The sequence below is a fragment of the Schistocerca gregaria genome, chromosome 2, assembly GCF_023897955.1.
Source record: "Schistocerca gregaria isolate iqSchGreg1 chromosome 2, iqSchGreg1.2, whole genome shotgun sequence".
NCBI classification, from domain to species: domain Eukaryota; kingdom Metazoa; phylum Arthropoda; class Insecta; order Orthoptera; family Acrididae; genus Schistocerca; species Schistocerca gregaria.
In genome coordinates, this window is record NC_064921.1 from 847,182,533 (window position 1) to 847,201,882 (window position 19,350).

General features: G+C 39.9%; 1 protein-coding gene across 2 annotated transcripts in view; it reads right to left on the bottom strand.

Moving 5' to 3' along the window:
- LOC126335205 (uncharacterized) overlaps positions 1-19,350 on the bottom strand; it is a 285,284-nt gene that overhangs the window by 19,632 nt on the left and 246,302 nt on the right. For both annotated transcript variants that reach the window (XM_049998217.1, XM_049998216.1), the window contains exons 3-4: positions 12,533-12,643; positions 4,746-4,883 (exon numbers count right to left, since the gene is read on the bottom strand). In XM_049998217.1, the coding sequence (XP_049854174.1) occupies positions 4,746-4,883; positions 12,533-12,643 (249 nt within the window). The remainder of the gene's footprint in view (positions 1-4,745; positions 4,884-12,532; positions 12,644-19,350) is intronic.

Below are 19,350 nucleotides of genomic sequence, written 5' to 3' on the forward strand. Positions count from 1 at the left end.
GTGAGGACATTAGATTAACCCTCCCCCACAAACATACACCCACTAGTCTCACTTTTAGTAATTACTGGTCGCAGATAAGCCGGGTAAGAGCAATGATTGCTGCATTTGAAACTGTAAAGGAGCCTGGGGTAGGGTAGGATTGTATTCAGAAATGGGGACCTTCAATGTTAGGCCTTATGGAGTAACTCCAAGGGACAAGCTGGTTTCAGGAAACAGAATGTGGGTCTTTAGTTTTGATAGTGCAAAGCCATGTTTTCAAAAGGAACTCATGTAATATCAGATGGGATTCATCATGGCAAGAGAGGACAGTTTGTAGAGTTAAAAATCAGAGAGTGGCAAAACAATAAAAAAGCGATGGATGGAAAAGATAGAAAGATGGAAGAAAAGCAACGAAAAATGTCGGAAAAATTAGAAAAATTCGTATGATAATCGTTAATAAGGGGTAATGAGTGGGCGATCTATATTGATACGAAAAATGATAAAAGAAAAAAAGAAAAAAATGGACTGGGAAAGCACTAACAAAACTACGGACCCACATTCTATTTCTTGAAACCTGCTTGTTCTTTGGAGTTACTCCATAAGGCCTGACATTGTAAGTCCCCGTTCCTGAGTGCAGCCCTACCCTACACCAGGTTCTTTTACAGTTTCAAATACAGCAATCTCTCTCACTCTTACCCCGTTCCTGGGTGCAGCCCTACCCTACACCAGGCTCTTTTACAGTTTCAAATACAGCAATCTCTCACTCTTACCCAGCTAATTTGTGATCTATATGCCTCATCAGCAAATTTCCACTCTACCAGACTTCTCTCCTTCTACAAAATCCTGCAGTTATCTGCGCCTCAAGTTTCATTGAATGGTGTCATACTTTTAGCAATGGTAAATAGATGGAGCCTACATTTTCTGCCCAACATTATCTCCCATCTTAATGTTTTTGTTTTGGTTTCTTTAAGGAATGGCATGCTTCTAATAATTTATTCATTTTCTGTGTTATGAAAGTTTAAGTTCTTGTACAGGAATATGTCAATTGAAATGCTTTTGAATTTTCAAAACTAGTTATTACTGTAGTCTGTACATTGTTTTGCCTTGATGTGAAAATCACAGTTTTTGTTATGTACTATGTTTGTACACAATTGTTGAATAGCTCTGGTAATCATCTCAACCAACAATTTTAAGAAAAATTGTTACCAACTCATTTAGGCCAATGGTCATCTAACATTTCTGATCAAGAGCCAATACTGGCATTATTGGCAGCACCTCAAGTCACATATGTACTGATCTTATCATTAGTTGGCAACCCCAACAGGCTAACTATAGTAAGGGTGTGATACGTTAGCTGCCGGTCCCCAAGTACTGATTGTTAAAAGTCGGCACCATTTCGGAACACTTTGTGTCGACTATTCTCAATTTCAGATTACTCAACTCCAAAGTTGTGACACAGTTGTTGCCTGACTATGTGTTGTGTTGTCTGTGTGAGTGGATGATTAACTGCTTGTTAACAATAATTTTATTTACATTTAAATACATTATACAACATGAGACACGCTCAGAAGCGTTTACTAAAACTTCTGTATGTAACTTTTCTTCTACTCATTGTTCTATATTACAACAGCCTTAGTTTAATTTCTTATCCTTGCTACAAATACATACCACATTTGAGGATAACTATCTCTGTGATGCGCATATTAGAATCCACATTACTTTCATATCAAAATTTATACCATAGTGCCTGGTCGGTACGAGTTGTGCATGCCCGTGAGTTGTTAGTACATACCACATTTAAGGATGACTATCTCTATGATGCGCATATGAGAATCCATGTTACTTCCGTGTCAAAATTTATACCACAACACCTGGTCAGTACGAGTTGTGCATGCCCATAAGTTGTTAGTACTAGATGACAAACAATGAAGCACTCCCCCTCTCACATCCTCTAAATCTGCAGTGGTCATGCTACTTCCTTCTCTGTCCCTGAGGTACGCGGCCATCTTCACTTAACTCATAGCCAAACTCACCAATGTCAATTAAGATCAAGCACATTCTAAAACATTAGCCTCTCTGCATGAATCTTTCTTTGTTACTGAGGAGGAAAAAACTACACTCTTAAGAAGCTCTTACCATTAATTGATGTTTTTGGATTCAGCTGTTAGTTACTAGGTGCATATTATTATAAAATGTGGCTGAGAACTGTAGGCTGCATGAATACTTGATTCAGGCCACATGGTGCCCATGGTCTGCAGTTTGATGATCCCTGATTTAGATCATGTATTTTTCTCCAAGAGTATTTGATTTACAGGTAAAAAAGTTACTACTGGTTCTATCAGGCATTTCTCATACTGAGGGAATTTACACTACAATTGTTTTTGGAACTTCCTGGTAGATAAAGCTGTGTGCCAGACCAAGACTCAAACATTCTGGAAACATCCCTCAGGCTGTGGCAAAGCCATGTCTCCGCAATATCCTTTCTTCCAGGAGTGGTAGTTCTGCAAGTTTCGTAGGAGAGCTTCTGTTGAAGTTTGGAAGGTAGGAGGCGAGGTACTGGCAGAAGGAAAGCTGTGAGGATGGGTTATGGCTCGTGCTTGGGTAGCTCAGTTGGTAGAGCATTTGCCCACAGAAGGCCATGTTTCCAAGTTCGAGTCTTGGTCTGGCACACAGTTTTAATCTACCAGGAAGTTTCATATCAGTGCACACTCTGCTGCAGAGTGAAAATCTCATTCTGGAATATTTTTCTCCATTTTGCAACTAAATAGTTACACTCATCTTAAGTGTTTCAGTTCACTATAAAACTATGTGACTACAGACCACCTTTTTACACTCTGCCATGTTGACAATAAAATGCTCAAAACCTCGATAGTTTATCTCTGAGCATCTGAATAACAGAGTTAATGTCAGACAATAAGTCTACTTTACACTGTATGTTCAATAACAGGGGTCACACTGATGGTTATTAACTATATGACAATGTAAGATTCATTCTAATGAATCTCCATGTACCTGTAACAGCGCCCACTCCACAGTGTAAAAATTCAATCATCATCAAAGTCTATTTCAAGCCTAGCAGCTAATGATCCACTACCAACTTTCAACATCATTTATTGCAGCTATTTCTGTCTGACCTTGAGTCTACCCATAATGTGCAAGCCCTCAGGTTGATAATTGTATACAAACAAGTATTACTCATCCATTCTACAAGTGCAGGGTAAACAAATATTTGTGGCTCTGAGAAGGGAGAGGTGCACTGTTAGATGGCTTGTGTCTCTCACTTGAATCCAATCTAGGTAAAAAGATACAGTTTAGTGCAATTTTTTTAGTTTTACATTATTTGGCTAAAAGCTGCCATAACTTAACAATTCATTCAGATACATTCTCTTATGGTAAAACACTGTCTAGAGGGAAGTCATTGTCCTGTGTATGGTGTTTTTATTTTGGAAATAAACACTTTATTTCATGCTTATTTTAAAAATAAGAACAGCCTATGCATGACAATCACTTTCCTCAAGGAATTTGCAGAGCAGTGGACCCATATATACAAAAAATAAAACATTGTTCATATGATTCATTGTCTGGAATACTTCTATGATGCAAAAAACGTGTTACTGTGCCACTCTCTTCTTCACAACAAACTGAGATTGGTACAACCATATTCATCAAACTATTCACTGGTAAAAAGTCAGATTAAGTACATATAATAAAGTCACTTATCTAAGAGATTATTCAGAATACAACCTATCTGCAGTAGTCTATTAAATAGTAAAGTATGAAAAGGTATTATTCTAATGAATATTTGAAACTAAATACCCAGCTTATGTGTCACTTATAGTTACAGTCATGTTAAAATTTAGTAACCCGATTCTCTCGAATGACTTGTCTTGATAACTCCACTGACCAAGCGAACCTTGGAAATGTGTTGCTTGTATACTACATCAAGACTTTTTATCATGTCTCTCAGTGCAGAATCTATTAATGATATCTTGTTTTTCACTTGTGACATATATCATAATATGTTGATTTGAACAATGCAAAATGTAGTGATTAAAGGTGGAAAATAAAATTCTGATCTAGTTCAAAATCAGATGACTTTATTGCCTTTTCTGAAATATGCACTTATATGAATCTTCAGGGTTTCGTGGTATATGGGTTCACTATATTGGTCTCAGACCTGCCATCAGATCACAGTTTGTAAAGCCCACAGTATTTCTACCTGACAGTATTAAACATCAGCCACCATCTGACAATGTCAAGAAATTGCCTTGAAGAAATATTGTGGGATTCACAAAATGTGACCCATCAACAGAGCCCAATAGCCATATATTTAAAAAGTTATACATCAGAGAGAATCAAAATAAATTCTATAGACTCTGGAAATTTCAGACACATAATGAGTTCCACTGAAAGGGACAAGGACATGAAAGGAACAAACTGATGAACACTGGAAAGTGAGGTGAAGAGAGAGAAACAACTTACTCTGAATCTCAGGCTCAGGGCTCATAAATAAAAGGGGAGGGAGAGAGACAGAGAGAGGGAGAGAGACACAGAGAGATAGATAGATAAACATAGAGATAGAGAGAGAGCACTAAAATGTAACAAATAAAACAGCTCACTCAAAATAATGAAAATAGGTCAAGCAAAATGATTATATCCAGTACTACATCCATGTCTAAAGTTATTTCAGTAGTTTCATATATTAATGACAATAAAACAATATTTTTAATATTACAGTATTTAAATATCAATTTACTGGGACTTACATGCCAGCAGCATCATTATCGCAGTGGCAGTGACATTTCCTGGTGATCTTCTCCAGCAGCCAGCAACGCCAGTCCAGAAGGCGACAAATATAGCAATAAATGCCACAATGAAGAGTGCTATCATAGCACGACCCATGTCTGCAGAAAATATAGAGGTATAATAGCTGTTAAACCAAAAAATAATTCTTACACTTACTTAAAGCAAGTAAAATATTCATAAGAAAACTGTAAGATTATACATTTTGTAAGTATTAAGTATCAACAGCTATTTTTTAATGCCTGTCAAAAATAATCCAGAACATTAGTCATTCAATCAATCACAAATTACTACTTCATTTATAAAGATCAACACTTGTCTTGCAAAAAATACTTTGCAAGTGATGAATTATGCACATATTAATTGGATTGCAAATTTATTTTCAAGAGCTTCAAGAAGTCTTCTAGTAAATACTCTTCTACAGTCAAAATCAGTTTCTTATTAGCAGCCTACATGGATTTTTTAACCAAATTTAGACAAAATTTTACAAGTGGTAGGTGAATCTCAATGCTGTGATCACTAACTTACTTATCTATGTATCTCACAACTGAAATAACCCTAGTAAGGGCTTTCCTTTGTTAGTTGTGATTGTTGTTGTTGTTATCTTCAGTCCAAAGACTAATATGATCCATTTCTTCACAATAGTCTATCATGTGTAAGAAGAATCATCTCTGAATAGTTACTGGAGCAGAACTCATGATTTGAGGAACTAAAACCAGTGTAAAATGATGACACCATCCACGGTACCTTATCAGCAAACTTCGTACTGGTAACAATTTTTTCCGGCATGTAACACTCGTCTAACACCTCACAAGAACCAAAATGACCAACTGAACCATACAATGTGTAATGTAATTCAGCAAAAGGTAGGGCAAATAGGATATTATTATTGAATAAATTCTCGCTTATTCTTCTATTTCAGTTGCACATCTATAATTACATGACATGTTTTGATCATTCTGAATCATCTACAGATCTAAAACAAAGCAAAGCTAAATATGTACCAACTAATAATTAAAATAAGTAGGAAAGAATTATGCATAAATAATTGTATGAATAAAAAAAGACTCAAAATTCATGGTAGCAAGTCTATATAAGCTAACGTATGGAAACTGTACAAAAGTTCATGTAGGTCAAACAGGCAGGGCGTTTGAAATATGCTTCAAAGACCTCACTTCAGCTCACAATAATAAAATAGCATTTGCTGAACATATTCTAACATCAAAGCACACTGTTGGAACCATTGAAACAGATTTGGAAGTGCTGTACATTGAACTTAAAAGACACCTCCGGACAATATTTGAATGGTTGTAGTTTTTACATATCATCTTCAAGAGGCTGGCAACACATTAAACCTGCAGAATGATTTTATTAACAGGCCTCTTTCAACCGTCCACCTCGATGCAGTACATGTATGAGCGACAGTCCCACTCACTGAGAGGGGACAACGGCAGTGGATCTGCTCACACACCATTCTAGCAACAAGTCAGCATGCAGACTGAGGGCATACATTCCATAAAATTATGCATACAATGCCACCAAACAGAGGAAAATGCAATTACCTCCAACTGTCATAACCTGTTCCCTGTATCTTCAGTTGCCACACATACTTTCATGGTTTTATACATTCAATCCTTTAAAATATTTTTTACATTTAATGCACTTAATTTAGTTCTAGGCACTCTACATAATTCTATACTTAATGGTGATGTAAATAAAATAGAAAGAAACTTCCACATGGGAAAAATATATTTAAAACAAAGATTCCAAGACTTATCAAGCGGGAAAGCGCCGGCAGACAGGCACAATGAACAAAACACACAAACACACACACAGAATTACTAGCTTTCACAAGCGATGGTTGCTTCGTCAGGAAGGAGAGGGAAAGACGAAAGGATGTGGGTTTTAAGGGAGAGGGTAAGGAGTCATTCCAATCCCGGGAGTGGAAAGACTTCCCTTAGGGGGAAAAAAAGGACAGGTGTACACTCGCACACACACACACACACACACACACACCCACACATATCCATCCGCACATACACAGACACAATGCGGATGGATATGTGTGCGTGTGAGTGTGTGCGAGTGTACACCTGTCCTTTTTTTCCCCCTAAGGGAAGTCTTTCCACTCCCGGGATTGGAATGACTCCTTACCCTCTCCCTTAAAACCTACATCCTTTCGTCTTTCCCTCTCCTTCCTGACGAAGCAACCATCGGTTGCGAAAGCTAGTAATTCTGTGTGTGTGTTTGTGTGTTTTGTTCATTGTGCCTGTCTGCCGGCGCTTTCCCGCTTGGTAAGTCTTGGAATCTTTGTTTTTAATATAATTCTATACTTATGGTCTTTATGTGTTTTACTATTTATACATCGATTGTTCTATACTTTAATGTTTTAACAATATTTTTTATACAATTTTACTTTTTATATTCTTAATTTGTGAAGCAATTTTTTGTAGTTGCAATGACAGAATGAAAACACCCTGAAGAATTACTTTTTATATTTTCAAAGCAAGACCTTATGGTTTTACCCTTTCAATGTTTCACACTTTTAATATTTTATGACACTTTATTCAGTTTACTTTACTTCCACTTCTGTAATTTACTATTTTATCCCTTTTACATTTTTACATGTCTATTGGTCTACACTTTTAATATTTTAATGGGAAAAATTATTTAAGTGATATCTTGCAATTTTAGTATAATACCCTCTCTCATTAAACCTGTAACAACCACTACCCCCCCCCCTTCCCCCCTCCCGTCTCCTTTCCTCGCTGTCAATCCTACTCGTCCCATTTCATAATTTTACTATTTTATGGCATTCACAGTTTACACACTCATTATTCTAGTCTTTTAATACTTTAATGAGAATTTTTAAGTAGCTGTGCTTTTTATAGTTTTAGTATGAGGCCCTCTCTTGCTGTTTTGTTAAACTCATAACATCACTACCAATCCACCAACCAGCTTCCTTTCCCCTCTCCCAATCACTCTCATTCCATTTCCCCCTTTTCCATCCTTTCTTTCTCCCTCTCTCCTACCTCCACCAGATAACCTTTTTACAACATTGACCGTCATTGTAAAACACAGTATTCTGTAATGGAAATCACTAGATGTGATGTGGTGCATATGTAGACAAACAAATGATGACTACAGAAAAACTGGAAGAGTTCTTCAAGAGAAAGAGCTTCACAAATTGAGCAGGTCAATAACATGTTGATCTACCTCTAGTTATTTGGCTTGGCATTGATTGATAGAGTTGATGGATGTCCTGAAGGATATAGTGGCAAATTTTGTGCAATGGGCATTAGATTGCATAAGTCTCAAGATGGTTTTTAATTCTGCCCACAGTGCTCCCAACATTATCAATTGGAGAGGGAACTGCTGACCTTGCTGGCCAAGGTACAGTTGACAAGCACAAAGACAAACTGTAGAAACTCTCACCACCTGTGGCCGGGTATTGTTGTTGTTGTTGTGGTCTTCAGTCCTGAGACTGGTTTGATGCAGCTCTCCATGCTACTCCATCCTGTGAAAGATTCTTCATCTCCCAGTACGTACTGCAACCTACATCCTTATGAATCTGCTTAGTGTATTCATCTCTTGGTCTCCCTCTACGATTTTGACCCTCCACACTGCCCTCCAATACTAAATTGGTGATCCCTTGATGCCTCAGAACATGTCCTACCAACTGATCCCTTCTTCTAGTCAAGTTTTGCAATAACTCCTCTTCTCCCCATTTCTGTTCAATACCTCCTCATTAGTTATGTGATTTACCCATTTAATCTTCAGCATTTTTCTGTAGCACCACATTTCGAAAGCTTCTATTCTCTTCTTGTCCAAACTACTTATCATCCATGTTTCACTTCCATACATGGCTACACTCCATACAAATACTTTCAGAAATGACTTCCTGACACTTAAATCTATACTCGATGTTAACAAATTTCTCTTCTTCAGAAACGCTTTCCTTGCCATTGCCAGTCTACATTTTATATCCTCTCTACTTCGACTATCATCAGTTATTTTGCTCCCCAAATAACAAAACTCCTTTACCACTTTAAGCATCTCATTTCCTAATCTAATTCCTCCAGCATCACCCAAGTTAACTCGACTACATTCCATTATCCTTGTTTTGCTTTTGTTGGTGTTCATCTTATATCCTCCTTTAAAGACACTGTCCATCTGTTCCACTGCTCTTCCAAGTCCTTTGCTGTCTCTGTCAGAATTACCATGTCATTGGCGAACCTTAAAGTTTTAATTTCTTCTCCACTGATTTTAATACGTACCCCGAATTTTTATTTTGTTTCGGGTATTATCTTGCTGAAACATAAGCCCAGAATGGCTTGTCATGAAGGTCAACAAAACAGGGCAAATAATATCATTGACATACTGCTGTGCTGTAAGGGTGCTGTGGATGACAACCAAAGGGGTCCTGCTATGAAAAAAAAAAAAAATGACATCCCACACCATCACTCCTGGTTGTTGGGCAATAGGATAGTGAACGACAGTTAGGTTGGTATCCTACTGCTGTCCAGGGTGGCACCAGATATGTCTTCGGCCTGGAATCTCATTGATTGGAGTAGAATTGTCTTCAGTGATTAGTACCACTTCAAATTGAGACCTGATGACTAACAAAGACATGTCTGAAGCAAATGCAGGCAGTAGTGGGATACCAACCTGACTGTCACCCAGCATATGGCCCAACAGTCAGGAGTAATGGTCGGGGGTGCCATTTTATTTCAGAGCTTGTCATCTGCAGCATTCTTACAGCACAGTGATATGTTGACAATATTAAAGGCCCCATTTTGTTGCCCTTCATGGCAGGCCATCCCGGGCTTACATTTTGTAAAGATAATGAACGCCCACACATTGTGAGTTTCTGCTGCTTGTTTTCATGTTTGCCAGCAAGGTCGCTGGATCTCACCCTACATTTGGAGCATGATGGGCAGAACCCAACAACAAGCCCAGGATTTTGACTACCTAATGTGTCAATTGGCCAGAATATGGCACATTATCTCTCAGGAGGGAATCCAACAACTCTATCAATCAATGCCAAGCCAAATAACTGCTTGCATAAGGGCCAGAGTTGGTCCAGTGCATTATTGACTAGCTCAAATTGTGAAGCTCTTTCTTTTGAATAAATCATCCAATTTTTCTGAAATTCTAATTATTTTGTTTGTCTGCACATGTACTGTACATCTAGCAACTTCCATCCCATTTGGACAATTCCATCATGATGTGTCATATTTTTGGTCTTAGAGTGTATATTTTTTATGTAAATACCAAATACTTTGTAACACATCCATGTATAGCCCAACCAATACAATATCACTACAAATGGTGATCAAAGGATGAAAAATAATAAATAAAAGTTTTCCATGGTGCTGTTCCTTGTTTTGCAGTCTCCAGGCTATGAGTGATATGCGATTGAGGTTCCAGTGTTGAGAACTGTGCAAGTTCCTGTCAATGGTATTATGTTTTTTTAATAATGGCTGGTGTTTTACATAGTCCTTTTATTTCCATTTCTTTACTACATAATTTGCAGAAGGGTGCTATCAGGAATTTGGCTACAGTATTGCGGATGAAACAGTCATATTCAGATGCGTGGTGGTCCCTCCAGCCTCATTCATTTCTGTCTGGACCATACATTCATTACCACTGTTGTAACTAGTAATACTTTTAACCATGTGTTTACACAGGCAAACAACTGATTACTCTGCTTTCCTCTCACAGTAGAGTTCAGCCATTAATGAGAAGCTAATGAGTAAAAGTTTTCCATGGTGATGCTACAACTATGTGTTAGTGGTAATATGTTTATATTAATTTTGAACAAAGAAGTATTTTAAGGGGATAGACGGTGTTGCTGTTAGCATACGTAATCCCATTTTTGTTCCAGAATCTTGTAAGAACAAAAGATAGGTTTGTAGGTAACTTGATATGTAACTAAAGAGATGAACAATGGCTCTCTAGTTCTGGATTGGTAGAATTCAATCAATTTCAGTCTGCTCATGTTTTCTGTCTGGCCACTGACAACCTCAAGAGATCTAACAGAATGTTGCATTTGTAGCTATTGCAAAGTGTTAGTTTTGTATACTGTGCTGTGTCACAAAGTAATATATCTCTTAATGAGTGACAAAGCAGTTTCTGGCCCATCACAGGCACTGCCAGAGACACTTTACCCTCCTCCAAGAAGGCAATGGATAGTACTTTATGGAGTGGAATTAGAAAAATAATTAATGCTGTGTCTCTCAGCCAATGAGACAATCAGTGATGTACGTAGGAGGAAGATTGAGCTCTATGAGAAGAAATTTCTGCAGAGATAATCCTGGAAAATCACTGGAAGTGCCTGACAAGATTAAGCAATTCTAATTTTCCAGGTCGACAGTGCCTTGAAACTGCCGTCTCCATAGCCTGGATTATTTTAAAGTGGTCATTTTGTTTGCATGTGCAAAAGTACCATTATTTATTTCCAGAATTCTGGTTCTGTTTCCCTTACAGGTAGAGGTCTTCAGGGGTGTAATTGCCTTTTTGTAACAACATATGTGCTTGTTTAAGTTGTGCACCCTTTACCCACGTGGGTCTGTAATACTGCAACAATAACATCGATTGTTGAAATCTCACTGTGGTGTAGTGGTTAAGTTATTTGGCAGGTATGCTGAATGCAGTGGGTAAGAAAAAAAATCCCATCAGAAGCCAACTTTTTTACATCTTTATAGAAATGACTGTCACCATGATCTTTACCCAGTTAATTGTGATTGCACAATGTGATACCTGGTCCCATAACCTGCATAACAGTATAGGTGGTCTCCAAAAGTTTATCCCATACCTTGGGGCCTCTCCTTGTTAGTTGCAACTATTCATTATGCAAAAAATGCAGCCCTACTTTCTGACCCTTTTTTTCTTTTTTTAAATTCTTTTTCACTTGAGCCAAGACCTCCTGGAAAAATTCAGTTGGATAGCTTAACAGGGTGTCATGAGACAAACAATCGAAGACTTCTACTTGGTGGAGAGGATTTCTCCCAGTTTATGGATGGAAACTTGGATCATTACTCGAGGAAAAGATCAGATGGACTCAGGAAAAAAGGACAGAACAAGAGTTCTATGTTGCTAGAGTGTAGAGACACTACTGACTGGCAGTTGTGTTTCATTGTAGAAATGAAACATATTAGGGAAGAAGCCACGGAAATATGCTGTCTCAATGAAACTTGGATAGGCATTAATTTGAAACTTGGGAAATGTTTTAGAAGCATGATGACAGTGTCATGGGGGTGGGGAACCTTTAAAAGACTTATTAATGGAAATGATAGATTGAAGAAGGGGTTTGTTAGTGAGGCACAACTAAAATTATGGACTAAATCAAAAAAGGTGACTATCATAGTCAGATGAATTTGGAAAACGTATTCTCCAAAATATGCTCCTGCAGCTGTCATTGTGATGGACAACACTTCATATCATAACAGACAGGTGGAAAAAAATCCCACAAAGTATGATACCAAAATGAGGATGTTGCAGTGGCTGCAAAGGAAGCGTATTACCTATAATGAGAGTGCGAGGAACCAGGCTCTGGTTTCTTTAATTCAAGAACACATACCTGCTAAGAAGTCGTATTTAGTTGATGAAATGGCAAAAGAGAAAAGCCACACAGTTGTCCCCTTGCTGCCCCATAATTGTCATGTAAGTGTGACTGAACTGACATGGACCTTTTGAGCAGACTACAACTATCAAAGACACAGAGCATTATGTTGTGCATAGTACTTACGGATCCTGGCCATTGCATCTTCCGAGAATGTCTTGGTAGTGTCCTCTCCAGCATGGATGTAATAATCAATGTTGTGGCAATGTGTCTCAACTGGGCTGAGGTATGTGGCAACTGAAAAAAAATTGTAGTTATTACAAATGGGCCAAGTAGTAGATACGTAAATGTTAAAAATTATCTAGATGGTATATACATTTAGTACATATATTTTTCTATGCATTCTGGAGCATAAAATAACTTTATTACGTGAAATAACAAACACTCTACAGGAAAATATACAATTCTTCAGAGCAGAACAATATTACACACTGAATAAAAGAAAAAATGGAAGGATCAAAATAACCTCATTAATCAATAATGTTTCTTCATAAAAAAGTAATTCCTTTAAATACTTGAAGCTACTGGTTTAAACCACATTAACAATGGACTAACCGAGTTTATTACACTAAATTTCTTTTTAGATTGCGGTACATTTAATGACCAGTACAGTTTGTCAGATAACATTGGCAGAACGTATAAGAAAGTTGCACTTGCATTTGGTCTGCTGACACCACGTAATTTCGTAACAAAAACGAATTTGATCACAGCCTTCACAATGAAAGGAGGCAGGAAAATATGAGGAGGTGTCACAAATTAAAACAATTTAGTAATGAAAATCAAGGAACATGACATTCGGAGATAAATTTGAACGTGTGTGTGTACAAAAAAGTTCAAAATGATGATCACTTCATAACGACTACAGTACTACAAGGGGTGCAAGTTGTTAGATCGCCCGTGTTGCTGGGGGCTGGATACAGAGCACAGTAATATCATTTAGTAGACAAATTAACTGTAGTGCTTATTTATGGTACTTGAAAATTCTTTTGCCTGATTGTATTACGACAGCAGACTACAGTCTCTCATACTAGCTACAAATGAGAACAATGAAGTACGGTACATTTTAATGAAGGTTGTGAGTGTAAATATATTTATAGTCTACGGATGACACACAGAAAAATTTGAAAAATGTCATGATTACCCAACTGCCTCCCGTTGTTAAAAATTGTTCATTTAACATCCTGTTTCAGTTGACAGACCATCATCAGGTTATTGATTCAAATGGCTCGGAGCACTATGGGACTTAACTTCTGAGGTCATCAGTCCCCTAGAACTTAGAACTACTTAAACCTAACTCACCTAAGGACATCACACACATCCATGCCCAAGGCAGGATTCGAACCTGCAACTGTAGAGGTCGCACGGTTCCAGACTGAAACGCCTAGAACCGCTCGGCCACGATCAAGTTATTAAAAACATTTTCAGCATCATAATAGGCGAACATAAAATCACTGACATCAGGTAATAAAACCGTGAATTTGTAAAGTACATTGTCAGTGTATAAACTGTTCTTGAAAGAGCTGCTTATATTATGATGTGACAACACCAACAAATTCATCATATGTCTGACGTCAGTGACTATATTCACCTAATGTTATGCTGTAAATGTTTTTTAAGAACCCGATGATGGACAGACGATAAAAACTGGTTGCTGAATAAAGAATTTTATCGGCAGGTCAAGTGCCTTACGAGTTGTGGGGCATCACCTGAAAAAATACTAATGATACACACGTTTGTATTGTGTGATGCGAAATCGATTTGCAGAATGTTGTACTGTCCCAATACAGAATTCAAGTGCTGCAGCAATTCCAAAAACCGGCAGCAACCTGTTAATCGACATTCACTAGAGAGGTAGTTGTCTGTAAATTGTTACTGATATGAAGTAGTTTTTATTTTTATCAAGTTCAAGACTGATAAAATATTGATCCGCTCCTCTGAATAATGCAGTCATTAATTGTCTGTAAATTGTTGCTGATATGAAGTAGTTTTTATTTTTATTAAGTTCAGGATAGAAAAACTGGTTATTCGCTCCTCTGACGAATGCAGTCATTAATTGTACTGATGGTCAATAATACAGCTGTTATCACTAATAACGCAATCTGTTAAGGCCCCCATACACGATCAAACAATCTGTCGAACTGTACTACATCTGACCGCGTACGGTGCTGTTTGAAGGAAAGTTTGACAATATGGCGGGCATTATTTGTGTTGAAACAAAAGAAGCCGAAGTTCTACGGTTCTTCTATGGATGATGTGGGCTACATGTTCGCACGTTTTAGTATTTGAATGAACTGTCGTTGGGGAAAAAGGTGGAAGAGAATAAATTTTTGCATGCTTGCTTCTTCCTTTTCAATGTGAAGGCGAAGTACAGAGCCAGTGTTAGAAATGCTTTATCTGCATTTGCATCATAAACAAAGGCATCTGCTTCAAAAATAAAGTTAAATTGACAAACTTTACTGGCATGTGTACGGCTTATTTGACCCATTCGTTCATAGATATGAGCGAATCTGAGAGACAAGTTTCATCTTTTCCGAGGGACTTGACAAGTTTTTAAAAGTTTCAATGTTCATTAGAACAAAGTTGATGTAATCATTGGTTTCCGAGAGTAATATCTCCTTTCTACATCTACATCCATACTCCGCAAGCCACCTGACGGTGTGTGGCGGAGGGTACCTTGAGTACCTCTATCGGTTCTCCCTTCTATTCCAGTCTCTTATTCTTCGTGGAAAGAAAGATTGTCGGTATGCCTCTGTGTGGGCTCTAATCTCTCTAATTTACTCCTCATCGTCTCTTCGCGAGATATATGTAGGAGGGAGCAATATACTGCTTGACTGCTCGGTGAAGGTATGTTCTCGAAACTTCAACAAAAGCCCGTACTGAGCTACTGAGCACCTCTCCTGCAGTCTTCCACTGGAGTTTATATCTATCATCTCCGTAACGCTTTTGCGATTACTAAATGATCCTGTAACGAAGCGCACTGCTCTCCGTTGGATCTTCTCTATCTCTTCTATCAACCCTACGTGGTACGGATCCCATACTGGTGAGCAATTTTCAAGCAGTGGGCGAACAAGTGTACTGTAACCTACTTCCTTTGTTTTAGGATTGCATTTCCTTAGGATTTTTCCAATGAATCTCAGTCTGGCATCTGCTTTACCGACGCTCAACTTTATATGATCATTCAATTTTAAATCATTCCTAATTCCTACTCCAAGATAATTTATGGAATTAACTGTTTCCAGTTGCTGACCTGCTACATTGTAGCTAAATGATGAAGGATATTTCTTTTTATGTATTCGCAGCACATTACACTTGTCTGCATTGAGATTCAATTTAGCAGACTTTCATGGGTAAGTCTTTCATTCTAAGCTACTCGCTAGACCAGCGACTTGTTTTCTTGTTCTTCTTTAAACACAATGAAAGGGTCAGGGCCAGGATTGCTATGTCTGGATTTGTGGCCGTTCTCACTACTGTCAAAGACGAACACTAACTGCTTCAAAGCGAGGTTAAACTGACAAACTTTGTACGCGTATGAGCTTGTTTGACAAATCTGTCGTTAGGCAAGTGCGCATTTGACAGACAAGTTTGTTCGTTTACAGAGGCCTTTATGTCTGTAACGTGGACATTTCCACGCAGTGGAAACAACCACGACGCACCGTGTTAGCACAAGTAACAGTGAATGGCACAGTATCTTAGTCTCGGACAACGCTGCGGAACCCGCGTCAGATGTGCCGTGAATATTCAGACGGGCGAGTGGGTCGCGCTATCGGACGTTCTTGTGATTATTTCCGACCAAGGCGAGAGTGGCTGCTGGTGATATGGTGCGCATACCAGTGGAGAAAGCGCGCCAGCATCTCAGCAGCTGCGGGAGCATCGCCCTCTGCGACGCACCTGCCGCGTCTACGCACAGTTGCGTTTCTGTCTGCCGGCCCGAGTTCGTCCAGATTTAATGTACGGTTGCTAAGCTTATAACATTATCAAAACAATGCAAACTTCGATGTTTCTTTACACGTTGTCTATGCACTGGAACACTATCATGTTGCCCCGCGGGCTCATCTGCTACTGCAAGCACATTAAATAAAAATAAAGAAGAAGAATTAACACGAAAAAGTATAGGAGAATAAAAAGAACGAAATGGAATGGCGAAAGAATCCAGATCGTGGAATGTTGAAGAAGATTATCGTAATAAAGGGTGAAACAATGCGACACCACCAGACCTCAGCCAGATTTCCTTAATAATCTATTCTTTCAGTTATGTTCACAATAGAAAGTGCGTCAGCAGCAAACAAATGTGACATGGCCGTTAAGTATGAACGCCCACTGTATCCGCAAACTAAGCTGACACCTGCCGCGGGGGCTGCTGGAAGCGACCTGACAGCCATTTTCCTACTTACACTCGCTCCCATCAGACACCCCGACGCGTGTCAACTTTCTTTGCGCGTATGACATGTAATGAGCTTAGGGTACCTCACAACATCAACGAAATGACACGTGATTTTTGGTTTATCGCTGTGGTTACATTTAACGCAAAGACCAGCTTTAATGTTGTGTACGAATTTGCCCTGATTTTGCCAGCCGGGGTGGCCGAGCGGTTCCAGGCGCCACAGTCTGGAAACGTGCGACCGCTACGGTCGCAGGTTCGAATCCTGCCTCTGGCATGGATGTGTGTGATGTACTTATGTTAGTTAGGTTTAAGCAGTTCTAAGTTCTAGGGGACTGATGACCACAGAAGTTAAGTCCCATAGTGCTCAGAGCCATTTCTTTCCTGATTTTATGCATTTATTAATTAGTGACAGCAGTGGTACTCGGAGGAGCTGTAAAGGATAAAAACTGTACAGGAAGACAGAGACTGTAATGCATCCAGCAAATGACTGAGGACGTAGGTTGCACTCCAGATGTTACGCCTCGTGTTTCCATCTCTCGATCAAATTCTCCGTCTGGCTATTCGAATTTATTTATTATTTGATGGTAAACGAAGAATGCTAGAACCGTTTCTTTGCAATGTCTACAGCCGACTTCCTGCCCCGACCCTCTTCAATCCTCGGCTGTGCTCCGGCAGTAATGATCTCATCGTCGACGAATGTTAACCCCCAATACTCCCACTTCCGTTTTTTGTGACTCTTGTTTCTACACTCATGCTCATAAATTAAGGATAATTGCAGAAAGTGATGCTACACAACGTGGTACTACGCAAAACTGAAGCTAATAGCATAAGCACATAGGAAAAACAAACGACACAGATCTGTAAGTCCATGGTATTGGTGATAAGCTGAGAAGACCGTCCTGAAACACATGTGCTACAAAACACCACTGTTTCCTGTGCATGTACCCCGACAGCAATATGGGATATGATAGCCATGCACACGTACACAGGCCGCACCTCAGGTTGGCATACTCTGGATCAGGTTGTCGAGCAGCTGCTGGGGTATACCCTCCCATTCTTGCACCAGTGCCTGAAGTGTCGTAGGGGTTTGAAGATCGGCAGCGATACGTCGACCGAGAGCATCCCAGACGTGCTCGATGGGGTTTAGGTCTGGAGAACAGGCAGGCCACTCCATTCGCGTGATATCTTCTGTTTCAAGGTACTCCTCCACGATGGTAGCTCTGTTGGGCCGTGCGTTGTCATCCATCAGTAGGAAGGTGAGACCCACTGCACAAATGTGGCGGACATACTGGTGCAAAATGGCGTCCCGATACACCTGACCTGTTACAGTTCCTCTGTCAAAGACATGCAGGGGTGGTCGTTCACCAATCATAATTCCACCTCACACCATCAAACCACGACCTCCATACAGGTCCCTTTCAAGGACATTAAGGGGTTGGTATCTGGTTCCTGGTTCATTCCATATGAAAACCCGGCGAGAATCACTGTTCAGACTATACCTGGACTAGTCCGTGAACATAACGTGGGACCACTGTTCCAATGACCATGTACTGCGTTCTTGACACCAGGCTTCACAGGCTCTCCTGTTACCAGGGGTCAGTGGAATGCACCTTGCAGGTGTCCGGGCGAATAAACCATGTCTGTTCAGTCGTCTGTAGACTATGTGCCTGGAGACAACTGTTCCAGTGGCTGTGATAAGGTCCCAAGCAAGGGTGCCTGCAGTACTCTCTGGCCTTCTGTGGGCACTGATAGTGAGATATCGGTCTTCTTGTAGTTTTGTTCACTGTGGACGTCCTGTAGCGCCTGGACACGTTTCCTGTCTGCTGGAATCGTTGCCATAATCGTGAGAGCACACTTTGTGGCACACGGAGTGCCCGTACTACCACCTGCTGTGTTTGACCAGCCTCCAGTCGCCCTAGTATTCTACCCATCATCATTATCAATATGTGTTCTCTGAAGCATTTTCAACACACAGTTACCATTAGCACGTCTGAAAACGACTGCACACTTACTCGCTGCACCGTACTCTGACATCCACCAACACACCTCTGCATATGTGGACTGCTGCCGGCGCCACCGTGCGACGACCGCAGGTCAAATGCACCGCATGTCTAGGCGGTACAGTCTGGAGCCGCGCGACCGCTACGGTCGCAGGTTCGAATCCTGCCTCGGGCGTGGATGTGTGTGATGTCCTTAGGTTAGTTAAGTAGTTCTAAGTTCTAGGGGACTGACGACCACAACAGTTAAGTCCCATAGTGCTCAGAGCCATTTTTGCACCGCATTGTCATACACCAAGGTGATTTAAACCCACAAATCGGCCACCAGAGCGTTGTTTCACCATGTATCAGCATTATCCTTAATTGATGAGTGTAGAACGGCATATGTGAGGAAAGCAGTTTTGGCGAGGAGCAGGATACAAGATGGGGCTCCACGTGTCTCCGAAGAGGCTATGCGCCATTTCCGAGACGTCCTTGCGACGGTAACTTCCGCAGTTCGCGCTTTCGATGGCCCTAGCGGCATTCCGAGGCGATTAGTGTTACTGGCTGCGAGCCCCGCCTTCGCG